This window comes from Oncorhynchus mykiss, chromosome 22 (genome assembly GCF_013265735.2).
Source record: "Oncorhynchus mykiss isolate Arlee chromosome 22, USDA_OmykA_1.1, whole genome shotgun sequence".
In the NCBI taxonomy this organism is placed as follows: Eukaryota; Metazoa; Chordata; class Actinopteri; order Salmoniformes; family Salmonidae; genus Oncorhynchus; species Oncorhynchus mykiss.
In genome coordinates this window covers 38,756,996-38,776,175 of record NC_048586.1, presented here as the reverse complement: position 1 = coordinate 38,776,175, position 19,180 = coordinate 38,756,996, and the positions used below count along the sequence as shown (strand labels likewise).

The following is a 19,180-nucleotide window of genomic DNA, read 5'->3' as shown; positions in this document are numbered from 1 at the left end:
GTAACAGTAGAGAGGCTATAACAGTAGAGAGGCTATATACAGTAGAGAGACTGTAACAGTAGAGAGACTGTAACAGTAGAGAGGCTGTAACAGTATAGAGGCTATTTACAGTATAGAGGATATTTACAGTATAGAGGATATTTACAGTATAGAGGATATTTACAGTAGCGAGGCTATATACAGTAGCGAGGCTATATACAGTAGAGAAGCTATATACAGTAGCGAGGCTATATACAGTAGCGAGGCTATTTACAGTAGCGAGGCTATTTACAGTAGCGAGGCTATTTACAGTAGAGAGGCTATATACAGTAGAGAGGCTATATACAGTAGAGAGGCTATAATAGTAGCGAGGCTATAATAGTAGCGAGGCTATATACAGTAGCGAGGCTATATACAGTAGCGAAGCTATATACAGTAGAGAGGCTATTTACAGTAGCGAGGCTATAACAGTAGCGAGGCTATATACAGTAGAGAGGCTATATACAGTAGAGAGGCTATATACAGTAGAGAGGCTATATACAGTAGAGAGGCTATAACAGTAGAGAGGCTATAACAGTAGAGAGGCTATATACAGAAGAGAGGCTATATACAGTAGAGCGGCTATATACAGTAGAGCGGCTATATACAGTAGAGAGGCTATATACAGTAGAGAGGCTACATACAGTAGCGAGGCTATATACAGTAGAGAGGCTATAACAGTAGCGAGGCTATATACAGTAGAGAGGCTATATTCAGGCACCAGTTAGTTGGGCTATAACAGTAGCGAGGCTATATACAGTAGCGAGGCTATATACAGTAGAGAGGCTATATACAGTAGCGAGGCTATATACAGTAGCGAGGCTATTTACAGTAGAGAGGCTATATTCAGGCACTAGTTAGTTGGGCTAATTGAGGTAATATGTTGATGTAGGTATAGTTAAAGTGACTATGCAAAGATGATAAACATTGAGTAACAGCAGCGTAAAAGAGGGGTTTGGGGGACACAAATACACACACACACAATGCAAATAGTCCAGGTAGCCATTTGGAATGGATCTTTCAATTAACAGAGATATGTAGGTGAACCATTATGTGGGGTGTGAAGTGACAGGATATTCTTCTAGTGAAGAATGTGTCACTTTATCACTTTATCACTGTGTGTGTGTGTGTGTGTGTGTGTGTGTGTGTGTGTGTGTGTGTGTGTGTGTGTGTGTGTGTGTGGTTGGTAAGAGGTCTCTACCTGCACACCGGAAGCTCTGGGTGGTCAGGCCCTTCTCCACAGCCAGGCAGGTGAGGATACTGAGGAAGCTGGTGGTGACTGACTGTCTCTTGGCCCTCTGGGTGTCCCTCTGCCTCCTCTCCCTGGAGGGCTTGCTCCTCAGCAGAATCCCCGTCGACACTGTACCCGGCTGGGCCTGGCCGGAACCCTGTCCCTCCTCACCCTGGGGCCTCTGGGCTGCCACGGCCATCTGCAGGGCCTCCACCCAGTCCTGGGCTTTGAGTTGGCTCTCAGCCCGCAGACGGAGCACCTCGCTGGGGAAGACGCCTTGGAAGCAGCCAGCGCTCACCCCTTCGGCCTCGTCCCTTTGCACGGCCAGGCAGGAGGCCAGCGGGTAGTGGAGGACGGGCTCAGACACGGGCCCCCGGCCCTCGGTGGGAAAGGCCTGCAGCGTGGAGCGACTCAGTACGAAGGTGAAGGCCCTCCAGTTGTTCTGGTCAGTCAGCTGGTGGAGGATCCCAGCCTTGAGGACATCCGTACAGCAGTGGGTGAACAGGGGCAGGGCCGTGGGCCGGGCTGGGAGGAGATGAGAGCAACCAGGGGCCAGGGCAGCCTCAGCAGGACCACGGGGATCTGGTCTGGTGTCGTGACCTCCAGAGGTAACAGAAGGACACTCTGCATTTTTGTGGGCGGGCTGGGCAGCCAGTACTCTCTCCCAGATCAGCCTCCTCCAGTCTAGCACCTCCCACTGGCAGGCGGCACGTAACTGCAGGCGGGTGGAGCTGTTGAAGAAGAGGGTTAGTGAGTGATCTTTTAACACGTTGCTATGAGAGAAAGAACATTACAACAAAGCTTAAATTACAACTTATTTTCAAGTGAGTGCAGGCCATTTTTTTCATGTTTATGTGATTGACAAACATTTAATTTATATTTATTCAGGAAGTCCTGTTGAGGTCAGAAGACTTATTTTACAAGAGGATAAGAACCATGGTTTTCTTCCTTTACCTGTTGAAGAAGAGGGCCTGGAGGACTCGCCCGTCCTGGGGCGGCTGGGACTGGCTGACCCCCTGGCAGTGGGACAGGGAGTAGGCAGTGCAGAGCTGACGGTTACCGCTGCTGTCCAGGCTGTAGACGCGCAGCTCACATGGGGTCAGCTCTACGTGACAGACGCTCCAACGACCCTTCTGACCCTCACGATGCTCCAGGGTACCCTGTTTCACCACACTACCGCTGCTGTCCTTACGGCCTGCAAAAAAAAAACACAGTATATTCAGCAAAAGGATCATCTGCGGAAGACACTATTTAATATACTAAGTATATACTAATAATACTAACTAGGACTACATTTATTAGGCCTAACTTATATTTAATACCATTTAGACTACTGGAACAGGTTACAAGTAGAAGCCAACTGCCTTTGAAAGATTCAGAGGGCGGATAAATTAATAGATATCTGATTACGTGGGGGGCAGTCCATTCAAATGGCCCCACACACTACTACCACTCACAGAATGTCTCTGCAACAATTTCATTTTATTATCTGCTCATTGGATCAATAACCTTGGCCTCCATTTGTCAGTCAGCACTCAGCAGTGTTCTCTTAGCTAATATACCACATAGGACGTTCATTCTCCACTCATTAAAGTCACATCTTCAAAACATAGAATTCCCAGCTTATTAAAAACCACAAATCAAAACGCAACACATCACTAAGAGCAGGGTCTTGGACCTGTCTAGCCTATTCAGGTTCAGCTTACTTAGCAGGCTTTTTCACACAAAATGAATAAGCCTACTATGCAATTCCACCCATTTGAGGGCCACAAATCTGATAGCACTTTTATATACAGTACCAGCCAAAGGTTTGGACATACAGTTGAAGTCTGAAGTTTACATACACTTAGGTTGGGGTCATTAAAACTTGTTTTTCATCCACTCCACAAATTTCTTGTTAACAAACTATAGTTTTGACAAGTCGGTTAGGACATCTACTTTGTGCAATACACAAGTCATTTTTCCAACAATTGTTTACAGACAGATTATTTCACTTATAATTCACTGTATCACAATTCCATTGGGTCAGAAGTGTACCGACACTGCGCCTTTAAACATCTTGGAAAATTCCAGAAAATGATGTCATGGCTTTAGAAGCTTCTGATAGGCTAATTGATATAATTTGAGTCAATTGGAGGTGTACCTGTGGATGTATTTCAAGGCTTACCTTCAAACTCAGTGCCTTATTGCTTGGCATCATGGGGAAATCAAAAGTAATCATCCAATACCTCAGCAAAGGATTGTAGACTTCCTCAAGTCTGGTTCATCCTTGGGAGCAATTTCCAAATGCCTGAAGGTACCACGTTCATCTGTACAAACATTAGTACGCAAGTATAAACACCATGGGACCACGCAGCCATCATACCGCTCAGGAAGGAGACGCGTTCTGTCTCCTAGAGATGAACGTACTTTGGTGCGAAAAGTGCAAATCACTTCCAGAACAACAGCAAAGGACCTTGTGAAGACACTGGAGGAAACAGGTACAGAAGTATCTATATCCACAGTAAAACAAGTCCTATATCGACATAACCTGAAAGGCCGCTCAGCAAGGAAGAAGCCACTGCTCCAAACCGCTATAAAAAAGCCAGACTATGGTTTGAAACTGCACATGAGGACAAATATCGTACTTTTGGAGAAATGTCCTTGAGACTGATGAAACAAAAATAGAACTGTTTGGCCATAATGACCATCGTTATGTTCGGAGGAAAAAGAGGGAGGCTTGCAAGCCGAAGAACACTATCACAACCGTGAAGCACGGGGGTGGCAGCATCATGTTGTGGGGGTGCTTTGCTGCAGGAGGGACTGGTGCACTTCACAAAATAGATGGCATCATGAGGATGGACAATTATGTGGATATGTTGAAGCAACATCTCAAGTCAACAGTCTGGAAGTTAAAGCTCGGTCGCAAAAGGGCCTTCCAAATGGACAATGACCCCAAGCATACTTCCAAAGTTGTGGCAAAATGGCTTAAGGACAACAAAGTCAAGGTATTGAAGTAGCCATCACCTCAATCCTATTGACAATTTGAGGGAAGAACTGAAAAAGCATGTGTGAGCAAGGAGCCCTACAAACCTGACTCAGTTACACCAACTCTGTCAGGAGGAATGGGCCAAAATTCACCCAACTTATTGTGGGAAGCTTGTGGAAGGCTACCCGAAACGTTTGACCCAAGTTAAACAACTTCAAGGCAATGCTACCAAAAACGAATTGAGTGTATGTAAACTTCTGACCCACTGGGAATGTGATGAAAGAAATAAAAGCTGAAATAAATCATTCTCTCTACTATTATTCTGACATTTCACATTCTTAAAATAAAGTGGTGATCCTAACTGACCTAAGACAGGGAATTTTTACTAGGATGAAATGTCAAGAATTGTGAAAAACTGAGTTTAAATGTATTTGGCTAAGGTGTATGTAAACTTCCAACTTCAACTGTACCTACTAATTTTTCTTTATTTTTACTATTTTCTACACTGTAGAATAATAGTGAAGACAATAATAATAATAGTGAAGACAATAGTCAAAACTATGAAATAACACATAAGACTGTTGGAAAAGCATTCCAGTTGAAGCTGGTTGAGAGAATGTCAAGAGTGTGCAAAGCTGTCATCAAGGCAAAGGGTGGCTACTTTGAAGAATCAAAATTTTTTTAACACTTTTTTGGTTACTACATGATTCCATAAGTGGTATTTCATAGTTTTGATGTCTTCATTACTATTCTACAAAGTAGAATGAGGTGTGTCCAAACGTTTGACTGGTACTGACTGGTACTGACTGACTGACTGGTACTGACTGGTACTGACTGGTACTGACTGACTGGGACTGACTGACTGACTGACTGACTGACTGACTGACTGACTGTCTGTCTGTCTGTCTGTCTGTCTGTCTGTCTGTCTGTATATATCATATGTATATGATTTTTGGGGTATTTTTACCCTTTTCTCCCAATTTCAAATGCGATCTTGTCTCATCGCTGCAGCTCCCCAACGGGCTCGGGAGAGGAGAAGGTTGAGTCATGCTTCCTCCGAAACATGACCCGCCAAACCGCACTTCTTAACACCTGCCCACTTAACCCGGATGCCAGCTGCACCAATGTGTCGGAGGAAACACCGTTCAACAGACGACAGTAGTCAGCCTGCAGGCACCCGACCCGCCACAAGGAGTCGCTACAGAGCGATGAGCCAAGTAAAGTCCACCCCGGCCAAACTCTCCCCTAACCTGGATGACGCTGGGCCAATTGTGCACCGCCCTACGGAACTCCAGGTCATGGACGGTTGTGACACAGCCTGGGATCGAACCCGGGTCTGTAGTGACGCTGACTTAGATATTCGGACCTGGACATGCTCTGGTAAACAACGTGTCAAAAGTGCCATCTACCACAGCATGTCCAGATCCAAATGTCCAGGTCAGAATGTCCAGGTCAGCGGGGCTAGCTGTAAAAGTACTTCCTCGGAGGTCAGCAGGAAGAAACCGCATTGTTACTCAGAACGCTGTGCCCACACAGAGAATCAGGAGAAACTGACTCATCTGCAGCACACACTCTCTCTGCTCTTCCATTTCTTTCACACTCCTTTCTTTATATTCCTCCTTTATTAATCTCATCTCTCAGCTTCCTGCTCAGTGGATATGGGTTTTGACTTGTGCTATTGGCTGCACATAGGGTGCAGACGGACTGGGGTGAGACTCCATCTACCTACCAGTGGCCCCGGAGCAGAGGGACCGGGGTGAGACTCCATCTACCTACCAGTGGCCCCGGAGCAAAGGGACCCGGGGTGAGACTCCATCTACCTACCAGTGGCCCCGGAGCAAAGGGACCCGGGGTGAGACTCCATCTACCTACCAGTGGCCCCGGAGCAGAGGGACCAGGGTGAGACTCCATCTACCTACCAGTAGCCCCGGAGCATTGCCCCATGAGACAGATAGGAGATGTTTTCCTTATCTGTAACTCTCCAACTCACTCTAGGCCCAGAATATCATATCAGGGAAACACAACTCTAGGCCCAGATAATCATCTCAGGGGAACAACTCTAGGCCCAGAATATCATATCAAAGGAACACAACTCTAGGCCCAGAATATCAGGGGAACATCTCTAGGTCCAGAATATCATCTCAGAGAAACAACTCTAGGCCCAGAATATCATATCAGGGGAACACAACTCTAGGCCCAGAATATAATATCAGGGGAACACAACTCTAGGCCTAGAATATCATATCAAGGGAACAACTCTAGGCCTTGAGGGTTGCAAAGTATACTTGTGTTCATCCTTATCCTTATCAGAAACCTAGTTACACCCGGGTTAACAGGTGTTAGTGTAGTCCTTGACCAATCAATGATAATAAGTGATAATCAATTGGCAGGGATTAAGACAGTTCATTTCAGTACATCCCTGTGCTAAGCTTTAGTGTCAAGGCCGCCACACACTTCACACAAACGCAGCGATGGAAAGTCGTTTTCACACACAGTTCTACGTACCCCTGTGTGGCTCAAATTTTGGAATGGGACTGTATACGACGCTCTGTGGCTCTGTTTACATGGAGTGTGTAGCAGCATTTACTGTTACCAACCACTGTTACTCCCCTTCAGGGGGCTGTCTGTCTCACCCAACCTCCTCCCTTCAACGCCATCAATCGAGGCCGATGGCAATTGAGGTTGTGGGCTAATTTGTCTATGTTTGTCAGGGTGAGAGGAGCAGATGCCAAGAGCAAAGCCCAGGGCAGACGACCAGACCGCTGTGCTTTGGCTTTCAGGAGCCACTCAGGCGACGGTGGGGGGTGCTAGGGGGCTCGCCTGTCCCCCTGGGCTTCAAAGGCTCCCGTGAGCATGTGGGTGCGGAGCAGGTCACTGTTCATTTCACGCTACAGAGGAAGCAAGGCACACGGACATGACTCAATTAGCAGTCTGCGCTTTGCTCTGCTGGGCTTGGTCAACCAACAGCGGTCTAGCCCTACAATGTCCTACACCTCCACTGAATTCAACTGGCTGTCCTGGCCTGTCCTGGCCTGTCCTGGCCACCTGATGCGATAGCGTTGCTGAAACGTCACAGGGTCTTAACATTAACGTGATGTGAATGGTCTGGCCCAGAGGCAGGTGAGGCCATCTTATGAACTCACTGTTGGTGTCTGAGCCGTCACTTCATATTATACTCAACTTACAATGGTGCCTTGTCCCCTAGTGATAGCTTAATAGCTTCACTAGATGAATTAGCCTAATATGTTTTTTATTTATTTTTTAAACAAGGCTAAATGTGGTTAAATGGACAACGGTCCCCTTCCCCCCTAGTTTCCTTTCCTTCCTGCTTTTTTAATAACGGAGGTAAAGAAGGGTGGTGGTGTGTCCCAGGGTTCTCCACAAATCTTTTTTTTTTTTTATTCTTTATTTGTTATCATATAAGGCTGTTAGAGGTGTTAAACCCCCCTCCGGGACGCCCCCCTCCAGCAGCACCACCTTGTTAAAAATAAATCCTGGGGAGAATCCTGTGTCCCATCCATCTTACTGCACAAAATCATTGACAGACAAGGTGTCACTGAGTTTCACACTTGCATGCTAAACTAAACTCTCTTTAGGGACTAATAGATATGTGGATGCAGTGGAAACTCGATTGGGATTCAGCCTCCGATCGGCAGTCGACACGCTCAGGGGAGTTTGGAGCAGAATTAGTGTGTCAGTGTGCTCTGTTCAATTACACCTCCGCCGTGTGTCGTGACATCATGCTCCGGTAACGCTGTGAGACATAAACAAGCTAACGTTACGCCACACAGCCTCGGGCCCAATTGCCTCAACCCTGCTGTCAAAACGCAGAACTAGGATATCAGTCCACCCAGAGATGTAATCCCACTAAAGGCGTCAGCATGCTTCAGTTCAGCTGGAGGGTAGCCCAACTCGTCAAGGTGAACCGAACGAGTGTGCTCGCATACTCCATTAAAAGACCTTTGGATGAAAAATGAGAAAAAAAAGCAGCAATAGTACTGTTTGTCCATTTTAAGTAAGATGTTTGGTGCAGTATTTCTCAATGAAAAATGTGCATGAAAACGAGTCGTCTCTCATTGAATGCCAAAAAAAGACGATGGAAGAATCCCCACTGTTGACCAATCACCGACGAAGGGGAATAGAGTTTGGCTCTGAAATTGCCTCTAGAAAACATTGTGTGCCCGAACAACCCTCATCGAAGTCCTAAATGAACAAAAACGTCACACAATGTCATCATAATATATGCACGAACTCTTCCGAAATGTTTCAGCCGGGAAGCAGCTACCTTTTACCGCCACTGATCTCGTTCGTCTTTCAGTCACCCACGTGGGTATAACCAATGAGGAGATAGCAGGTGGGTACCTGCTTCTATAAACCAATGAGGAGATGGGAGAGGCAGGACTTGCAGCGCGATACGAGTCAGATATAGAAAGGACTTCTATTTTAGCCTTTGGCAACGCAGACGCTCGTGAGCAGTGTGGGTGCAATAATTGAATAACATGGATTTCTACATTTATTTTACAACGCTTCTGCGCAATACCCTGACTACACAGCACGCGTGTAGAAATCCATGTTATTCAATTATTGCACCCACACTGCTCGCGAGCGTCAGCATGAGTGAAGGATGCTTTGTGCGAAATAGGAAGCCGATTCTAGATTTAATTTTGGATTGGAGATGCTTAACGTGAGTCTGGAAGGAGAGTTTACAGTCTAACCAGACACCTAGGTATTTGTAGTTGTCCACATATTCTAAGTCAGAACCGTCCAGAGTAGTGATGCTGGACGGGCGGGCAGGTGCGGGCAGCGATCGGTTGAAGAGCATGCAATTAGTTTTACTTGCATTTAAGAGCAGTTGGAGGCCACGGAAGGGGAGTTGTATGGCATTGAAGCTCGCCTGGAGGTTAGTTAACACAGTGTCCAAAGAAGGGCCAGAAGTATACAGAATGGTGTCTGCGTAGAGGTGGATCAGAAAATCACCAGCAGCAAGAGCGACCATCATTCATGTACACAGAGAAGAGAGTCAGCCCGAGAATTGAACCCTGTGGCACCCCCATTGAGACTGCCAGAAGTCCGGACAACAGGCCCTCTGATTTGACACACTGAACTCTATCAGAGAAGTAGTTGGTGATCCAGGCGAGGCAATCATTTGAGAAACCAAGGCTGTTGAGTCTGCCGATAAGAATATGGTGATTGACAGAGTCGAAAGCCTTGACCAGGACGATGAATACGGCTGCACAGTATTGTCTCTTATCGATGGCGGTTATGATATTGTTTAGGACTTTGAGCATGGCTGAGGTGCACCCATGACCAGCTCTGAAACTAGATTGCATAGCGGAGAAGGTACGGTGCGATTCGAAATGGTCGGTAATCTGTTAACTTGGCTTTCGAAGACCTTAGAAAGGCAGGGTAGGATAGATATAGGTCTGTAGCAGTTTGGGTCTAGGGTGTCTCCCCATTTGAAGAGGGGGATGACCGCGACTACTTTCCAATCTATGGGAATCTCAGACGATACAAACGAGAGGTTGAACAGGCTAGTAATAGGGGTGGCAACAATTTCGGCAGATAATTTTAGAAAGAAAGGGTCCAGATTGTCTAGCCTGGCTGATTTGTAGGGGTCAAGATTCTGCAGGCTCTTTCAGAACATCAACTGACTGGATTTGGCAGAAGGAGAAATGGGGGAGGCTTGGGCGAGTTGCTGCGGGGGTGCAGGGCTGTTGACCGGGGTAGGGGTAGCCAGGTGGAAAGCATGGCCAGCTGTAGAAAAATGCTTCTTGAAATTCTCAATTACAGTGGATTTATCGGTGTTGACAGTGTTTCCTAGCCTCAGTGCCGTGGGCAGCTGAGAGGAGGTGCTCTTATTCTCCATGGACTTTACAGTGTCCCAGAACTTTTTTGAGTTTGTGCTACAGAATGCAAATTTCTGCTTGAAAAAGCTAGCCTTAGCTTTCCTAACTGCCTGTATATATTGGTTCCTAACTTCCCTGAAAAGTTGCATATCACGAGGGCTATTCGATGCTAATGCAGAACGCCACAGGATGTTTTTGTGCTGGTCAAGGGCAGTCAGGTCTGGAGAGAACCAAGGGTTACATTTTTGTAATGGGGCATGCTTATTTAAGATGGTGAGGAAGGCACTTTTGAAGAATATCCAGGCATCCTCTACTGACGGGATGAGGTCAATATCCTTCCAGGATACCCGGGGCCAGGTCGATTAGAAAGGCCTGCTCGCTGAAGTGTGTCGTGATCGCGTTTGGTGTAGGGGGACAAAATAAATGTTTGCACGTGTAAGGCTTAAACAGTTCCGTGTAAGGCTTAAACAGGGACGTGACGATAAACACTGTAGCAGGGGCCAGGGTGTAATTTGGGGGGAGGTTTGTACCGGGAATAGGGAGAACTGGTTAGGTCAGCTCACTTAGCTAAACCTGCCAAAGACATAAAGGGCAGATAGGGACTGCTCTAGCAATTATCTTACTGTACTGACTGACTGCCACGCCCAGACAGACCAACGACTGGGACAGCCAATCACAACAACAAGTGCCATTTTAGAACTTTGGCCTTTAAAGAAGCAGATGTTGGACCCCCTGGTGATTCCTGGACACCATGACAGACCCAAAGAGGTCAGGAATAAAGTAAACATCCCTAACATAGAGTTAGTTAACATAGAGTTATAACATAGTTAGTTAACATAGAGTTAGTTAACATAGAGTTATAACATAGTTAACATAGAGTTAGTTAACATAGAGTTATAACATAGTTAGTTAACATAGAGTTATAACATAGTTAGTTAACATAGAGTTATAACATAGTTAGTTGACATAGTTTTATTTTATTTTTTTCACCTTTATTTAACCAGGTAGGCTAGTTGAGAACAAGTTCTCATTTACAACTGCGACCTGGCCAAGATAAAGCATAGCAGTGTGAACAAACAACAACAAAGTTACACATGGAGTAAACAATAAACAAGTCAATAACACAGTAGAAAAAATTACAAAAAGAGTATATACATTGTGTGCAAAAGGCATGAGGAGGTGGGCGAATAATTACAATTTAGCAGATTAACACTGGAGTGATAAATGATCAGATGGTCATGTACAGGTAGAGATACTGGTGTGCAAAAGAGCAGAAAAGTAAATAAATAAAAACAGTATGGGGATGAGGTAGGTAAATTGGGTGGGCTATTTACCGATGGACTATGTACAGCTGCATAGTTATAACATAGTTAGTTAACATAGAGTTATAACATAGAGTTATAACAGAGTTATAGCATAGTTAGTTAACACAGTATTGCTACTTGCACATCATCATCTGCACATCTATCACTTCAGTGTTAATTTGCTAAATTGTAATTACCTCGCTACTATGGCATATTTATTGCCTTACCTCCTTACTCAATTTGCACACACTGTAAATAGAGTTTTCTATTGTGTTATTAACTGTACGTTTGTTTACTCCATGTGTAACTCTGTGGGGTTTTTTGTCACACTGCTATGCTTTATCTTGGCCAGGTCGCAGTTGTGAATGAGAACTTCTTCTCAACTGGCCTACCTGGTTAAATAAAGGTGAATTAAAAAAAAAAAAATATATATATATATATATATATATGTGAAGATACATATATTAAGTGTTGTATTTTAATTCTGTGGCATCCCTAATTAAATCAAAAGCCAAAATAACAGAGATTCATTAGATGAATGAACCAATGGAAAGACCATTTAACAGCTAATAAAGCTAGGCTATACATTCAAATCCCTGAGGTACCTGTCTGGTCTAATGTCTTCAGAGGACAATATAAAACCTTACAGAGTACAGTGGTAAATGATGTAAAACCTCTACAGCACTAGAACACTGACAGCTGAAGGCTCAGTGACGCCTGCTCGCTCTCGCCTGCCGAAATCAACTGATCCATCAACATTAGCGTGTGTGTTGCTGAGGAAATCAGTAAATGTCACCCTACGGGGACTCAGCAGCAGTGTGTGGGCTGGGCTCATTATGGGGGAACAGCTACCAGTGAGACAGAGTGAAAGCATTCTTGCATGCCAGTAGCTCCAAAGCCTCCTTTCCCTGTTGCATCCAATGTGAAAACATGAACTGCAGTGGAAACCCATGTTATTCAAGGTAGTGGGGATGCATGGTTCTCTCTCTTAGCAATTAAACAGATATGCTGAGGTTTGTCCTAAGAAGAGATGGGCCCTAGCCTAGGCCTACCTACACACGTCATGGAAATATATTACAGGGCACGAGAGGATACATTTAGGCTACAGTGTATGAAAGCATTGCCAACCGTAACGACTGGCAAAGAGCAGTATGTATTCTGATGCAAAGTGCTGTTGATTGCAGCCCATGCTTTTACTGTCCTCTTGTGTAGCCCAACTATCCATTCCTCCTCCCTGCCCAGAGCCAACTAGGGCCTTTTCAGTCATATGCTAATCCTTCCTAATACGAGGGATAATTGGGCCACTCTCTTTCTCCTTATATGGGTCTGTTTGGTGACAGAATGACATCCTATTACGGTCTTTGGTGAAAATCTTCACAATCACATCCCTAAACAAACAGGCAGACTAAACAATGCGTCAGGGAGGTTGGTATTATTCACCACATCCTGACTGGTCACTGCAGTGGAAACTCAGTTCCATCAGAGTAAAATGCTGGCTGCTGCAGTACAGCCTAGGCCCAATTGTTTTCTGTAGGACACTGAAATCATCTTCATAACGTGGAAGTGGAAGCTAGTCCCGGGCTTAATCTAGTCTCTGACACAGAGGACAAGTGTCATGATAACATAAATACTAAAACTGGGCGATAAATGACCTGAGTTGATGTGATAACTATAAATAGAACTATATGTTTATAACAATGTGAACTACAGGTTGTGTTTGATTATCCTTTAACCTACTACTACTAGTTTGATGGTTGTAGCCATCAATTGTCCCATTTAACAATCACCCATATTAGCACACTTATTTCATTTCAAACTTTACATTTCTCTAGTATAGGCTACTTATCGTAATAAACAATATCAGTAAAATGCGATAAGTGATCGGTGTGGTCGGCGTCCATCATTTTCGGTTTATCGTCCCAACTCTAAAGCACATGTCATGACAGCCAATTTAGCAAACATTTTGAAGATTTGTTTGAAGCTCATAGACACTGACATTGATTTGAGTATCAACCAATAATAAATAGGCAGTATGTCCTTATCAGCTAACCAAAGAAGGACACACTCTCTCCTTCCTGCCTTACCTTCTTCTCTATGGTCGTTGAGAGCCATGTTCTTCAGCGTATTCTTGTCCACAGCAGGCAGGCCGTTAGCGTTGTCCATGTAGGACGGCCGGTAATTAACATCAGACCGCGAGCGGTTGTGGCCTTTGTTAAAGGCGGCGTTAGAGGAGGTGTTGTTGGTGTCCTTGGTGTGGGCGGCCAGGTCATTAGTGGAACGAGCACGGCTCCTTTTCCCCTGCCTCAGAGCCAGCACGCTGAAGGCCGAGGGCTGGTCAGCCCAGGCCACGTTATGCGGGGATACCTCGGTCCCCTGCTCCCCAGCCAGCAGGCCCCACACCCCGCTAGAGCTCAGCTTCCCCAGGGCTACAGACATCTCCTGCAGCTTGGGGTGGTGCTGCCTGGGCTGCCGGACCCCCTCCCCTCCCTGGCCTCCACCTCCGTCCAGGCAGTGTAGGAAGTCCTCAGTGGCCTCCAGGGCAGGGCTAATGTCCTCTACCTCCTCCATGGTGCTCCTCGGCTTGGCCCCGTGTGGAGGCTGTTAGGGCAGGCGGGGTGGTGGTTCTCTATGGGGCTGGGTGGTTCTCTGGGCAGGGGACGATCCAAGCGGCTCTGGACCTCGCAGCTGAAGCATCTGCAGTCTGAGCCCCAGAGGGAAGCCGTGTTCCTCGAGGGTAGGAGGCTTCTTCCAGGAAAACAATTCCTCGTTAACACAGCTCTGTTAATCAACTAGCTAGAGGCGGACACTCTTATTGAGTTTATGATAGCTCTGGCCTTTGCCAGAAATTCTTATGACACAGTTTTGGGCTGGCACTGCTTTTCTTACACAGGCTGATGGCTCTCTCTCTCTCTCTGTGTGTGTGAGTCAGCTCTCACATGAATCCACATGAGGATGTGTGTAACAAAGAATAATGCTCTTCCTCCACATTGGATGATGATGATGCCATCAAAAGGACACAATGTGAGGCTTCACTGTGTCATGGGACAGAAAAGGGAACAGAAAAAGGAAGCATGTCAGGGTTGATTATCAGAACGTAAGAAAACACTGAACAGCGTGAAGATCATGTTTAGCAATGAACAAGGCTTAGCAAGCATAACATTTCCTGATCTCATCAAACAACATAGGCATTATACAGTTGACAGATAACAGTTTACAAACACTATTGTAAATCAAAGACAATTACCTCCAATCAATCAGCTACCCTCAACCATCGGATGCTCCCTCGGCTGTTCGGATCAACCCGGGTAGAGGGAGTAAATGGAATAGCCTAGCCTAACACACAGACAGCTAACCTGTGCCTCAGGCTTAGACCAACCTGGTTGGGGCGGGGTTCCCTTCCTTCTGGGCAGACAGTTTAGCCTCTCACTTCCAGGGTTTGTTGCAATTTTTCTCTTCCTCACCCCTCACTACCTCTCTCTCTCTCTGTCACTGACAGGCCCATTGCTCCCTCCCAGCTCTGGGTCTTTCACTTTCTTCCAGACATGAATTATTTAGAGGACATCACCACTAGCCTATCCCTGGATGGCATACAGGCAGCACTTCACTGGGAAAGGGGGGTGATGTGAGGAGAGGGGGTGAGGAGAGGGGGTGAGGAAAGGAGAGGGGGTGAGGAGAGGAGAGGGGGTGAGTTGGAGGGAGGGAGGTGAAGAGAGGGGCTGAGGTGGGGGGGTGAGGTAAGGGCTGGGCGATATATCAAATTCATGTTTTAGCACGATGTTCCAAATGCCTGTAGCACAACAATCAAGTTGAATTAAAAATGTGATTATGTCTGCTTGTTTTCATATCTTTTTGGTCTCGTCTCCTTCGCTCCTTCTGTGCTGTGCACCTTCCCATTTACACACACACCAAGCCACGCCTCCTGCCACTCACAACAAAGATGAGAGATCACTTCTTCCTCTCTGACAAGCGGTTTCAACTCGCTATATTCATTTGAGGTTTGGTCAAAGACAATCGGACATATGGTCAGGTAGTGTATATTATCCGGAATCCTGTCTGGGAAAAAAAAAATCTAGATATTATTTTTAGGCCATGTCACCCAGCCCTATGTGAGGGGGTGTGGTGAGGAGGTGGAGGTGGAGAGAGGGATGAGGTGGAGGGAGGGATGAGGTGGAGAGAGGGATGAGGTGGAGAGAGGGATGAGGTGGAGAGAGGGATGAGGTGGAGAGAGGGATGAGGTGGAGAGAGGGATGAGGTGGAGAGAGGGATGAGGTGGAGAGAGGGATGAGGTGGAGGGAGGGGTGAGGTGGAGGGATCAAGGAGGGCAGCCAGGCCAGATGAGGCTGTGCTTAGGAATGTTGTCGTTGTGACAACAAGCCCCTGGGGGAGCCCTGGGCAGGGTGTAACTCTGCAACTCCATGTACAACTCCAGGTACAGTAGCTACAGGAATCTGTCTCATCAATGAGTTCACTGCATCCAATGAAACATTGTCATCATGGCTATGTTCATAGCAAATTATCATCTCACAGACAATCATCCTGCACTAACGAGAGCGACCAGCTCAAAACTAGAAAAACATATTCAACTATCCCCAAGAGCACGTGTAAAAAAATAAACACATCCTGGTGACCTAGTGCATGACTGTCTGCAGTGACCTAGTGCATGACTGTCTGAAGCAAGCAGCAGTACCAGCAGCAAGGAGCAGCGGTGTGTCCTCACCTTCCTCAGCAGACTGGCAGGTGTGACACAGAAGCACACTGTCTCTCCTCACTGACGGTCTATTTATAGCCCTCTCACACAGCAGGCATCATATCTTCCCTCATTGCAGTAGCTAGGACAGGTGTGTGTGTGTGCATGTAGTCTACACATCTGTATATTATCTATTCATTTGACATGAATGGGCTAACTAACTCTGGTGTAGTTAACAATTCATTGATCAACACAAGGGGACAGCGCTGTCAAGACAGGTGCCTTGCGTATAACTTCTGACAACAGTGCAGCATGTAACGCAATCAATGCAGCTATCCTAGCAAGCTAGTAAATTATCGTTTTACATATACACCCAGACCAGCTACATCCTAGTTCAGTGGTTCACTAACATAGTTAGCTAGCTAGTTCCAAGCTAACACCGAATATCGGTTCACTTCTAACATTCGTCGTTGACACAATACTTAGTAAAGCTTGCCTACCAAGCTAGCGAGATAAACGGCTCCGTTGGCTAGCAGGTGCGAGTGTCCATCATCTAGTTAGCAACGTCAACTAGCCTCCCATCCTTGAACAATGTCATTTCCATTCTAGCGGTAAAAACCATCTATATTTGTTAATATCATTGTTCGGAAAAAAATATGCTAAATAACCACAAATTCGGCGTCGAAAGAATAATTAATAAGTCTCGACTCACCTGATTCTGTTTACAAATATATAATTTTCTGGTCCGTTCACCGGACAGAACTGATAGTTCCTTCGTTAAATGTTCCGTCTCTTGCAACTTGTGTGAGTTGGCCATGCATTCTGGAGAAAGGGTGTCCTGATTCTCAACCATTCATTTCCCCCAGATCAGTTCAGAGAAATTACTGTAGAGAGTTGTCAATTCTGCAATAACATGGGATTTATGATTGATTCTATAAGTAATAATACCATACTATGGCACTACTAACATGATCATTCTGGTGTAATTATAATCTCAACATGGATGGAAACAGCATGATCATTATTACACAAGTGTGTGTAGCAATAATAATTGAGGAACTTTTGGTGAATTGACAAACCTTTCAGTTACTACATCTGTACCTAATTTATTCTACATCCCTATGTCTCATTGTCCCCCTGTGTTTTGCACGAAAATCACATAGCTTTTTTGTAACTGAACATTTAAAGTCCTTTTAAATTACTCCAACCCTGTTCCATACCCATTCCCCAACGTCACACAAATTAACCTACAGTTGCGGCAAAACCAATATAATACTAATTTAATGACGAAGGCAGGTGACAGCAGCAGAGACCACATATCAAACTGAAAATCCTCCAACAAAGGTCATAAAGACATTTCTCTAATGACGAATCTGAGTGGAGGGGTGGAGGAAAGGGGGGTGAGCAGGGAGAGAACGGAGCATATTTTTTTCCTAATGGGGCAAAGCTAGCGGTGCTTGAAGCTACCCAGCGTCCATTGTGCTGACCCTACAGAAAGAGAAACATTGGTCTCTTTCAGGCCAGAGAGAGAAACACAGTAATTATCGTGGGCTCTCTCGGCTAAACATGCAACCACCCCTCATTCGGTCCCTCAGAGCCCCCCTGTACCCTTTCTATGTGCTTATTGTCTAGGCTCGTTTAAAAAAGTCCTTCTCTAATGAAGGAGGAGGGGGCCCTGCCCGGGCTAATGGGCTCAAATATGTTCCTCTCCGGAGCATTGTTGTGGGATAATGGCTCTATGAGCCCCAGCTGTAAACTTGCAGACGCCATATTGTGTATGACCTACATAGAGCTGCATGTGAACTCTTGCTAAATGCTATTTGTCCCAGCAAACTCTCCTCTCTTTTATTTTGTTCTGAGAGGAGAGTCAATTATGGCAGTCAGCAATTGGGCCTAGCTGCCTTTGGTAGAGATGCAGGAGGAAGCAGAGAGGGACTTATAGTTGGATACGTCTTACAGCTGTAATACTGTAATGTATAAATGCTTTCTCAAATGGGATGTACAAATAAATAGAGAAATATAGTATGATAACCTCAAGGACACCAGGGCATTTAACACAATGATATAACATGTAGCACAAACACTACTAACATTGAATGGTATTTGTTGCTTCATTCGGATACTAAAAATAAATGTTAATTTTCCAAATAAAGTAGAAATGCTAATTTGTCCCATATTGATTACAAATATTTGTGGAGTACAATGTCCTGGTCAGTGACGTTGTAATATTATTTGTCATCTTGCTCCAGGAAAGACACAGCAAACCTTTCAATCTAAGTGGATAGGAGATTGACATTGCAAATAAGGTGCCGTCAACGTTAAGAACAAAACCATGTCTATCCATATCCTCTCTAATTTTTTACATCTAACAGCACTCTCTCCCTCTCTCGTTCCCTGACCTACGAACTCCACTCTCCCTCCCTCTATTTCTCGTTTCTCTCTGTCTATCTCTCCCATCCATCTACCCCTTTATTTTGATTATATCCTCCTGTACTGATGACTAAATTATGATTGGGTTTAAGGATGGCAATGCTTTCATCTGGCCAGTGTTGTTCTGCTCTCTCCCTCTCCAACACAAAAGGCCCACTACCTCTGCTCTGCTCCCCGCTTTTGAAGAGTAGAGTGGCTGTTGGGTCCCCATGGAAACTGCAGCGAGGAGGCCTCTTATGGCCTACCTACTGGAGCAAGGTGTTCTCATATCAGAACAGAGACAAAGTTTAAACACAGACAGACAGACAGACAAAGAAAAACACAGCTCTTATCTTATAAATCTTTGGACAGGAAGTGATTTCAGGAGAAATAGGTTCAATTTGTCTTTGTATTATGATCAGTTTTCTTTATACTGGAATGGCCTTTTTTTTTGCCAGAATGTGTTTTTGATAGGTAATGCTAAGTCCTTTAGACATCCAGTACATTTCAATCCTAGGTAAAAAGGTCAAACAGAACAATCATGTACCATTATGTTGCCATTGTATGTGCTGTACCATAGCGCTTGTATAGGGCATAGTATGTTATAATTAAGCAATAAGGCACGTGGGAGTGTGGTATATGGCCAATATACCATGCCTAAGGGTTGTTCTTATGCACAACGCAACACGGAGTGCCTGGATACAGCCCTTAGCCGTG

General features: G+C 45.3%; 1 protein-coding gene across 4 annotated transcripts in view; it reads right to left on the bottom strand.

The window, feature by feature from the left end:
- plekhm3 (pleckstrin homology domain containing, family M, member 3) overlaps positions 1 to 17,322 on the bottom strand; it is an 84,489-nt gene extending 67,167 nt beyond the window's left edge. For 3 of the 4 annotated variants that reach the window (XR_005038834.1, XM_036959283.1, XM_036959285.1), the window contains exons 1-4: positions 14,612 to 16,739; positions 13,452 to 14,399; positions 2,204 to 2,444; positions 1,220 to 1,980 (exon numbers count right to left, since the gene is read on the bottom strand). Coding sequence is in view for 3 of the 4 variants with exons in the window: in XM_036959283.1 (XP_036815178.1) it covers positions 1,220 to 1,980; positions 2,204 to 2,444; positions 13,452 to 13,935 (1,486 nt within the window). In the remaining variant the exon portion in view is untranslated. Of the gene's footprint in view, positions 1 to 1,219; positions 1,981 to 2,203; positions 2,445 to 13,451; positions 14,400 to 14,611; positions 16,740 to 16,766 lie in introns of those variants that run through there. The other variant, XM_036959284.1, reaches the window with a different exon arrangement.
- Positions 17,323 to 19,180: the final 1,858 nt, after the last annotated feature.